At 45.8% G+C, this 10511-nt stretch overlaps 1 protein-coding gene across 8 annotated transcripts in view; it reads left to right on the top strand.

Annotated features, from left to right (window-relative positions):
* Window positions 1-755: 755 nt before the first annotated feature.
* The window catches only part of KIAA1217 (KIAA1217 ortholog), a 1682267-nt gene continuing 1672511 nt past the window's right edge, over window positions 756-10511 (top strand). For 2 of the 8 annotated variants that reach the window (XM_069648169.1, XM_069648165.1), the window contains exon 1: window positions 764-1497. Coding sequence is in view for 7 of the 8 variants with exons in the window: in XM_069648165.1 (XP_069504266.1) it covers window position 1497 (1 nt within the window). In the remaining variant the exon portion in view is untranslated. Of the gene's footprint in view, window positions 1498-10511 lie in introns of all 8 variants that reach the window. The other 6 variants (XM_069648172.1, XM_069648171.1, XM_069648167.1 and 3 more) reach the window with 6 other exon arrangements.

Below are 10511 nucleotides of genomic sequence, written 5' to 3'. Positions count from 1 at the left end.
CTAACAAGCAATTTCATAATCATCCTGATCAGACGTTCAAGGGGTTTTGTCGAAAAGTGTGGTCCTAAGGACCTGGATTCGAATCCAGGCTTCGGTACCTTTTAAAGGAGTCCAACACCCTAAACAAATTGAAGGGTGCAAATGGATGCTTGCTTAGGCTACATCTACAGCCACGCCCACAGGACATTTTGCTCCACTGATTGCAAACCTGGGACCAGGCAGATACAAATTCCTGGAAACTGGCCTGGCCTGGTCACACGTGGATTCTGCAATTTCTGATCTTTGGGAATTGGTTCCAGAGCGAATGAACAGACAAAAACATGAGTGCACGGTGAGTTGAAGCGACATGTCCAAATGTGACAACAGAGGGCAAGATAACGATGCGCCTTCTTTTAAGAAAAGCAGAGACTCTGAAATCTTCCATTCATATAGTTTAAAAATACCAAACTTTGCGTGGCTGTGTACAATTGAGTGTATTATGCTCAGAGTCCTGATTAAAATTCTGATGAAAGCAGCACCTTCTGCTTGATTTACTGACTAATGGCTGTCTCCAAGCTGTATTTAGCACTTGCCACTGCTGCGCCTCCCGGTACATCTTTCAGGCTCCTGTCAGGTGCAGTCTTTATGTCTGAGTTTTAATTAACCCGCGTCATATGCATACTGCACCATTAACGCGCGGTGTAGCCTTGTTAACGCACGCAGTCTGGCGGAAGTACAATTCTAGTTTCACCTGGAATATAATGGTCGTTCTCGACATTAAAACTACCCCGCGCTGATTTCATAAGTTTCAGGTGGACGGAAATGAATACCCGCCGTGCGTGTTCGGTGGGAGAGGGTCTCCAGCTATGCTTTCAGCATCTCCACAGAAACGGTGTCCTATTGGAAAGCCAATGTCTGACTGGGAACATGACATTTGATGTGTTTGTATGTCTGCTCTGCGGCCAAAATAATATGTGCCCTGTGCCTTTCCAGGAGTGAGAGGGGCACGGCGCCCCAATATGCGAGCGCCTGTCGAAGCGCGGCTGGGAGGCGGTCCGTCTGCGCCTCGGCTGCTGGCGCCGTTCGCACGCAGTCCCCGGATTGCAGAGCAGCAGCAGGGCTCTGTGTCCAAGCGGGAGATATCGCACGGAGGGAGCTCCGTGCCCCTGTGGTGGAGCAGCAGCAGCAGGGCAGCCCGCGAGAAGGCACCCCGCGCGGCGTGGGCACAGTGAGCAGCCGACAGGAGGCGGTGGCCAGCCTGCTCTGCGTGACTCCGCGGCTTCTCCCCTCTGGGAGCCTGGGCAGGAAATCCTCCCCCTGTTTCCCCTCCAGTACAAGCAACCTCCGAGGCCCCTGCTCATCCTGCGCTGCTGCCAGGGTGGGGCAAGGCGCGCACCAGTGGGGGTCAGTGAGAGGAGGCATGGCCTGGAGACCAGCAGGACATCCTAAGGACGAGGAAACTTATCTGCGCTCCCCTGTACGTTCCTATTGGGTTTGATGGCAGCTGTCGATATGCAAGTAAGTAACATTTCTCCTTGACTTTCGGGCCGGCAGTACTTGCAGATTTGCCATTAGCCGAGGCGATATACAGCCAGAGCAGAAACTGCACATCACGGGAAGGAACGGTTGCTGCTAGTTGGCGGTGTTTGTCACGGGTGATGGGTGCTGCGGCGGTATTTGTGGCCGGAGGGCGGGCGGTGATCTTGGCTATTGAGGGTAGGGACTGGAGAGCGCGTGACGTGTCTGTTCTCTCCTAGGCGCTACTTTCTGTCCGCAACTCTCTGTAACCTTGCCAGTTACCTCACGAGTGAAGCTTGTCCATTTAGACGTAAACAAATGTGATTCCATGACTTAAAAACCTTTTTTTAATTCGGTGGTTATAGTCGCTGTGGAAGGTGGCCCTTCTGTCCAGCTGGAAACATACTATCTGCTCCCAGGGCCCCTTACGGTCTATGCGTAGAACTGAAAGACGTACACACACCTCATAATATAATGGCCACATTGGAAATTCTTTCACAGGAAAACCAGCGAAAAGTGGTATACGCATGAAGCGAAATCTGCTGTTCTGAAGTGATTGATTTCTCTGACACACGGGTGTACTGTTTTTTGTTGTTGTAATAGCTGCTAATAGTGGTCTGTTTCAGAGGGCCCTCAATCTCGGCAGGCTCGGGGGCTGGAACGGACGGCGGATGCCCTGATTCGCCCAGGATCACACATAGCGTTGTTCAAGAGGGGACCTGGGGTTGCAGCGCAGGTCTCGTGCTCCATAATTTGCAGGTGCGCCATTGAGCGTTTACCTTCCCTCCCAATTTGAAGTTCCGCATGCAGTTGCCTGAAAAACGCACCCGAGGACCTCTGGAGTCGGCACACTGACACTGTTAGCACACTGGGCCAGTAGCGGAAGTGGTCAACATCCGTGTTTAAGTGAAATGTGAAAAAGGGCAACACAGGCAACCGAGGGGCTTCATTTGTACGACATGGGAAGCTTTGTAAAGACCCACCCCACATGCCATCATTTGCGGGGGTACTCACTCTAATAGTACATTTAATGGATACACTCTGACCTGAACCTATTTTTGCGACTCGTCGAGATAAGTAGCTTGTCACTGTCAGCTACAGTTAATTTTCCTCTGCGCCTGTTGGCACCGCATGACTTTATGGATTTTAATAACAATCTAGCATTGCTTCAGCCTACAGTGAAATATTGTGCTTTTACTGCAGCTGGTAAACAGGAACTGAACGAGCGCAGTCTGTGATTTGTGAGGCGCCTTTGACCACTGCCTGTGTGCGTTTCATTCTTAACGAAAACATTTGAGATGCCAACAACTGGCATGCAGTTTATCACGATGACACAAGGCCAACGATGCTGCATATTTCCCTGAACATGAAATTGGGTAAAGCAGCCGCCTGGGTAGCTTTGCTACCACCCCATCCCCGCCCCCGGCCTGGATACCCCTGCTACACCCTGTCCCCCATAGGCATCTCTTTTTTTCGGCTGGGGCTTCCCTCTGGAACAGCCTCCCTGTCTCCCTGAAACTTGAGGAGAATCATCTCTGGTTCCAGAAGCACCTCAACACTTTCCTCTTGGCTTCTGCCTTCTCTCTTGCTCTCCCCTGCTGATCTCCTGTCTGATCCACACACTGGTCACCTAGCCACCCTCTGATCTCGGGGCCAGGTCCCCTCCCCCGCCAGTCACACACCTGCACTGCCTTCCTGGCAACCCCAGCACCTGGGGACTGTTTTTCTTTATCCCTACAGTCCCACTACCAGCACTTGACACCCGATGTCTGCACTTACCCTTGCACTTGCCACCAGCTGGCCGTACTTTACTTGCTGTTTATTTATCTTTTTATCCCATGTACTGCAGTTTCCCCCTCCCCCTTCCCATGCACTTGCACAATCTGAATGACACTTGGCCTAGTAGGATCGTTGTCTGTCTTCCCTCTGACCCCCCTCCCTTGCCTCGTTGCGCCATGAAACACTTGTGTATAGGCGCGTTATAAATGCCATATCATATTATACGCAGCCTGGGAGCCCTGATCTTTGGTACTCTGTCTTTGCACCCTGTTTAATGGGTACTGGCTGCAAAGTAAATTTGCATTGCTCTGTACAGTGTGAGCAATTCCATTGGCCTACTGAGAGCCGCGGGTATTCTTTCTGTGTGGCTGTTCCCCTATTTTACACCACCTTTAAGGACTGAACGATGTATAGTTCGCTAACTTTGTGAAGTATCTAGGTCCCATTAGACCAAGCAATGTATTCAGTTGTACTTTCACTGGCAACATGGATGAGGCCCTGTACCCTGTAGGATCGCCGATTTGTTGTAGTTATATAGTCGATTTCTTTAATGTGCACATACTCAGCTTGTCTTCCTGTATGGCATGGGTAGTTTAAAACTGTCACCCGCAGCGCCGAACATGTGTATATTTCCTCAGTGTCATGGCGTGCCTTTTGGCTTTGTACTATGATCATTATGTGGCCTCGCAATGTTTTGCACTGGCTAGGGATGATGGGACTTGCAGTCCAACACACCTGGATGGCCACATTATGAACTACCACCATCCCAGCAGACATGCTGTGGTGCTTTGCCTTAAGATAATTCAGCTCACATCATTGTAACTTTATGGGAGAGGCTGATAAACCCTTTTTGGGTGTACAGACATCTCCAGGGGTGGACTGGGAACCAAAATGGACCCTGGAAATAATTTCCAAAGTGTCCCCATAATACACATTTTCAGCATTCCCAAACATTTCCTTATTGGAAAATGTGGAAATACTCCAGAAATGGGGACCAGGGTGCAGAGGTCTATCGGGAAATTTCCAGAGTTTCCTATAGGCCAGTCCACCCCTGGACGTCTCTGTATGTGACCATGAAGTATGTTTTCTGCTCCCCCGCTAAGTGTAAATATGGAGTTTATTAAGCTACCGCCAACCCATGACAACTTCTCGATCCAATGAGACTGCTATCGTGCTTTTGGTTAAAGGTTCACACATTCCAACGGTAGCCTTCAACTCCTTTAGCCTAGACACCAAACTAAGACAGAACATTTCTCCTAGCCAAAGCACCAAAAAAAACAAACATGATATTAACAGTAGTCACAACAAGTCCTTAAACCAAGCAGGTTTGCTTCTTTTTTCGAGAGAAAGGCCTGCCTTCTTGTCAATAGAAACAGCGCCCTCAGCAGAGCTGGCCACCACCGCTTTGCTGTTGGCTACTGCAACATCTAATTGATTGGTGACCCTGATCCATTCAGAAACTAATTGGTGAGTAACAGTGGCCTTATAATCCTTAGTAATATGCTCCATATGATTTTCTGGGATGCAGGAATACAAAATTCCATTTCAGCAACGCGTGGGTATTTCTACTCGTCGCACATTCCACTCTCCTTCACTGCTTGGTGTTTCACGCTATGCCTACAATCATATAAAACCTTGGAAATCTCCTGTTCAGACACCATGGAATGAATTACCTTTCTTCTTCCAGCTTCCACACAATACAATCCTCTCGACTAGCCCAATCTAATGAGTTCCCCGACTGGACAGCCTTTGAGATAGCCACGTGACTGATGGAGGGGACTTGTGACGGGCCCACCTCATTTACTGAAGTTCTTCTCTCTAGGGCTACCCATTTACTAAGGTCAGTTGGATTCCCTATTTAATTAGGTGTTTACCATCCATCTACAACCTAGGCCCAGGACTGGGAGTGGTGCAGCACTTTGCAGCTATGCTTTATGGTACAATATCACAACAACACAAATATTCAAGCATTTCAGTTGAGGCAAACTGAGCTCCACTGTCCATGATAATTTCACAAAGAAATTGTTCACAAAAATAATCCATCCAATAGAAAAATCACTGCTATTGTTGCCACCTCTCAGAAAGGCTGTACCACCACACACTTGGAGGCATAAGCCCCCCAAGACCAAAATTAAAGTCACCGCATCTAGGTGCTGATGGAAAAGGCAATGATATGAGATCTGAGGTGTGTGAATGAAGATGTTAATGGAGCTGTAACACAAAAAGATCCATTTTTAACTCCTTTCGAAAAGCACAGAGATGGCAAGGCATTCCTAAGTGTCGGCCCAGGTTTGGAGAATCTCCTATTACCCGTAAATTTAAATCCGGAGGGGAGAATGGCCAGGATCTTGAAATGGGAGAATCATAAAAGTCTGTTAGGGAAATATTGGTCAATTGTATTAACCAAATAAGAGGGAGAAAATCCATGGAGATATTTCAAGGCTATACACAAGATCGTGACTAGGATTCCTTTCTAAACTGGCAGTCAGTCCAAGATATGGCGTTGATCAGCAATTTTTCCCCATCCAGGTAATAAGAAAATCAGTCTGAGTGGCGAGGTTTGAGCCATCTAAAGTTGATTAATTTGATTGGCTGGCCGGCCTTTCAATTTGCTATTTGCAAAATCTAATTTCGAGTTCTTGAGGGTCCCAATTACCCCTGCATGCCCCTTTGCAGGGATAAAGGGTAACACCGTTTTTAGGAAGCACAGCTTGTAAAACAAACCTCTTTGAGAAGAGAGCTAACAAGGGAATTTAATTGCTGATCTGCTTGCCAGAAGACTCCTACGTTCTTAACTTGTTGGCACAAGAAAGTGACATCAATAGAGGTTTTCAGGGTCTTAGAGGGGTCTCTAAGTAAGTGTTTTAGGTCAACCTTTCTGTTTCAGTGGAATTTAGTTTTAGTCCATTTCAGAGCATCCAATTATATGAAATATTAGGGGAGTAAAAGGAAAGAGCCAAGCCATACCCTTTCAGATCTGTCAAATAAGAAAGGCATAAACCATTCACGAGTGCTGTTAGACAGACCGTCCAGGGATTCAAGACATGTTAAATGTATAGCATGGTCTATGTCGGAGGCCGAGCAGAGGTCCAGCGTGACCAATGCAGAGATGCAATGCATCATTGCCAGCAGCCAAGATGCCATGCTAGACCGTCAACACTGCTGACTTCATGCTGTGGCATTGGCAGAATCCAGACTGATACGAACCCAGTAGACCAAAGCACTCCACAAAATCATTCCTTTGTACAGTAACCACCTTCTCCAGCAACTTGGAGATCCATGGTAGGCCAGCAATAGTTCAATAGTTGGCCTTAATAGTGAAATCAAATGATTCTGTGCTCTGGGGTTACTTGGGGTCTTGTGCAGAATGGCTGTGACCTAGCATTTTAGGCAGTACTGCCATTTATGTGGCAGGACCGAACCTGTTTTGCATATGGTCTTTCCCCTTCCTTAAAGGGATGGTAGACTGAGAAATGATAGTTTGGAAGGATGCCCAATTATCATCTTGCTCTGGGAAACGAGAAGCTGGCGCATAGCGTTCCGCAAATCAAATTCGCACATGAGATATGTGTGGCCATTGGTCTTTCGAAAATAACAAGAGAGAGCAGAATTCGCACGTGGTACCTAACAAGCGGCACCTCAAAACATTCAAACACACTGCAAGACCCGTCCATAATTATTATTTGATAGGAGACCATGAAAATGATATATCTTCTATAAAAGCCTGCAAGCCAACTATGCAATAGACAGGACCTCTTTCAAACGCACACATGGGCCATTTTGTGAATAGAAGCTAATGTAACCATTGACCATACTTTTAGAACACCTTTGAGAAATAGGTAAGTCCACGACAAAATCTGTTGTAATAGGATTGCATTCCTCAGGAGCTACATAGAACAATTTTAACAAATCCACCGGTCATAGAAGAAACAGCTTATTCTGGGCACACATCAGAAAAGCAACACATATGTAGACACCATGAGCCAGAAAATGACTGTAAACCACCTAGGCCAGCAAGCCTTCATACTGCGGGGTCAAGCAAGGGATCTATCATGAAATATCCGAACACCTCCACCTGCCACTCCTGATTGGGTAAAAACAATGCATTTCCAAAAATATAGCCCATTGCCTTATTGAGGGGTTGAACAAAAGATGAAAAAAAACAGCTTTAAAACCAATAGCCTCTTTGACCCTAACATGAAGCAAATGAATCAAGGTCATCTTTTCTGCATCAGCCAGTATATTGTGGCGTCAGATGGCACACACCAATGATCCAATTCTGGATACTGGCAATACAGCGTTTCCAGAATTCGGTAGTTTAGACCAGGGAAATAAGTCATCAAAGAATCACAGTAGGCAAAATAATAAACACATCTGGCTTCACGACCATTTCAACATTGAACCTAGCATAAGACTTTAAGATTACCGCAGTCTGTCTCAACAGCTGAAGGTAAATCAGAGTAATTCCTCTCAAAGCATGTAAGGATGCCAAATATTCGTCACGCGTCAGTCTTTACAGCAACTGGCCTATAGAGGACTCAAAGAGGCCCCAATGTAAAGGTTTTATTAAGTGCGCTGCAGGGGTTCTCTGCTTGATCATACGAAAAAAAACCCACTCATCAAAATCGCTTTCTTCATAAGGCAAGCAATCTCTGATGCATCGAGAAAGTAATTCTGGATAAATGCTTTTCACATTTGGAAAGCCCCAAAAACAAAGGGTGTCTTTGGAGGGCAGCCATCATTCTACCAGAACCAAGACCTTCCTTGATCCGTAGACAATTCAGCAGGGAACGGATCAATCGCAATGACGGAAGACTCTTATTAATTTTATTTATTTATTTATTGCATTTGTTACACGCCCAATCCCGGAGGTATCACGGCCTAGATTACTTAGAGTAGGCTTAGCTGGTTACAGTGGAAAGAAAAATACGAAATGCAAAGAATGCAGGAGTACAGCATTGACATGGTAGAAAACCCCAGAAGAAACAATATGGGGGTGACATCTTAGTCACACTTCTATGGTTTTGCTTGGTACTGATTGCAACATAACCTCCTCAAACGTCTCCCACGTAACATTAGTGCTGCTGCTAAGAGGCAAATCATTCCAAATAGTGTTTAGTGACACAACCACTGATTAGTTCTAAATACCTGAGAATATTGAATCCATAAACATTTGGAAAATAGACACGTATTACACAACCCGAAGCGCATCAAGCAATAATGGGCTCTCAAGGGCAGCTTATTGTTAATCACAACATCAGTTGCAGGAACCAGCACCGCCTACCCCTCACCACCCGCATATTCAATTGAGCAAAATGTGTAGACCTGCGGACTGATTTTAAAATGTCACTAATCAAGCACAATGAATGATGTTGCTTGATTGCAGCATTATTCAGCTACACTTAGCACACGCAAGGGCACCGCTCCCATCTATGTCTGGGTACTAAAAACAATGACGCCCTAGCTGTGCCTTCAACTGAACAACTAGTATATTCAGAAAAACCTCTTCCCGTTGAGTGCTTATTGTCTCTGTTTAGCTTTCAGACAATGTATATTTTTGATAAAATGGCATCACTGAGCTGGGTACCCCATCAAGCCCACAATCAATCGTAACCAATAAGAGGAGGATGAGCAGGACATTTGTCCGTGAACATATGGCCCTTAATTAAGTAGCATATCATGCAGTAGATGGGACGCAGAGTAACTCTTACACCAAATAATCAAACCAACTCAGGAAGAAAGCAAAGTCGTTTTACTGTTTTAATATCAATTGTCTAAAACAGGGAGTTACAATGGACATCAACAGACGTCGCAGTATTTCATAAAAAATTACACTTGTATAGTAAAAACTTGTCATGCATGACATCACACTACGTGGCAAATAAGAAAAGCCTATGGGATTTGTGGTTGGCTCAAGGGGAACATCTTAGTTTACTTTATTTAAAGGATCGGGTTGTGATTGGGCCTCTACAGTCAGGTGGACAACTTATGCCCACCCCTAGTGCAAATCCTCTTCAACAGAGTTTTGAAACACAGCTCATCACTGGCTATCAAACTATAAGGTTCTTCGTTATATGGCCTTCTACAGTTGGTTGGCACGCTTGTGCCCTTCTGGAACATTTGTCTCACTAGCAGCACGTAAGCTGGTACCCTAGGTGTCAGTGGGTGGACTTTGACCCAACATCTCTCATCACTCATGCCTTCTGCCATGGAGATTGTCTTTGAACTTGGCATTGCAAAGTATCCTCATTCCTGGGAATAGACGGGAGGGTGAGCACACGCTATCTTGATTAAAGAGCTGCATGTCCAAACTCTATTTCCATCCATAGATCACATGACAAGAGACTGCAATTCAGCTCATTTTCTAGCATTTAATTGTATTAAATGAATAACCTGGCACTCATACTGTTCCCTCTTTGTACCTTAACAAGGGATGACTCAGCCTCTCACATTCACTCTTCTTCAAGGAGAGATAACCGGTTCTTGGCTGCCCCAGTCTTTGACATCAGGCCAGACAGCCTTTCTCTGTCCTTCCTCGAATCCAGCTGCTTTCTTGCTGCGACACAACTTTCAGCCATCTTCTCCATGGGCTTAAGCTTACTAAATTGTGACACCGAAGTCCATATTCTATATAATGGCAGCACCGCCCGCAGTCTAATCACTATGTGTAGCTAGCGTCTATGATTACTTAGTCTACTTGTGTCGCTGCATCTTTATAGTTGTACAGTTATTAAATGGCTTGCATTTTCTGCAGTGCTCTTTACACGTGCAATCTTCACTTCACATATGAAAGTTTACTCGATTCTTTACTTAGTCATCAGATTCCATAAGGTTTATACATCTTCTTCTTCAGTTACTCTTCCCAGTGCGTCACGCTCATCTCTTGTGACATCACCAACTGCTCTTTCTTTCATCTTCATATTCCTTCGGGAACCTCTCCCAAGAGATTGTTATCTCTACGGGGATACATCAGATAGGGTTTTCTTAGTGGATACCTTTTCTCAAAGACTGCGGAATAGGGACAACCACTGGTGTCATGCAAGGCACGATTTCTGGTTTCCAGCATATAGGTAGGAGGGGGGTGGAACTTCCTGCAGATGCATTCAACTGCTCCCCTGCAACCCCCCTCTGGTTGATTCATCAACCACACCTTCATTAACCTCCACATTTTGATTTCTTCTCTTGAAAAAGTGCTTCTTCGGGGTCAAAATCTTCACTACTCCCTTCAGGGATCC

This window comes from Ambystoma mexicanum, chromosome 2q (genome assembly GCF_040938575.1).
Source record: "Ambystoma mexicanum isolate Mex_15411 chromosome 2q, UKY_AmexF1_1, whole genome shotgun sequence".
Taxonomy (NCBI): domain Eukaryota; kingdom Metazoa; phylum Chordata; class Amphibia; order Caudata; family Ambystomatidae; genus Ambystoma; species Ambystoma mexicanum.
This window is presented reverse-complemented; position numbering and strand designations above follow the sequence as displayed.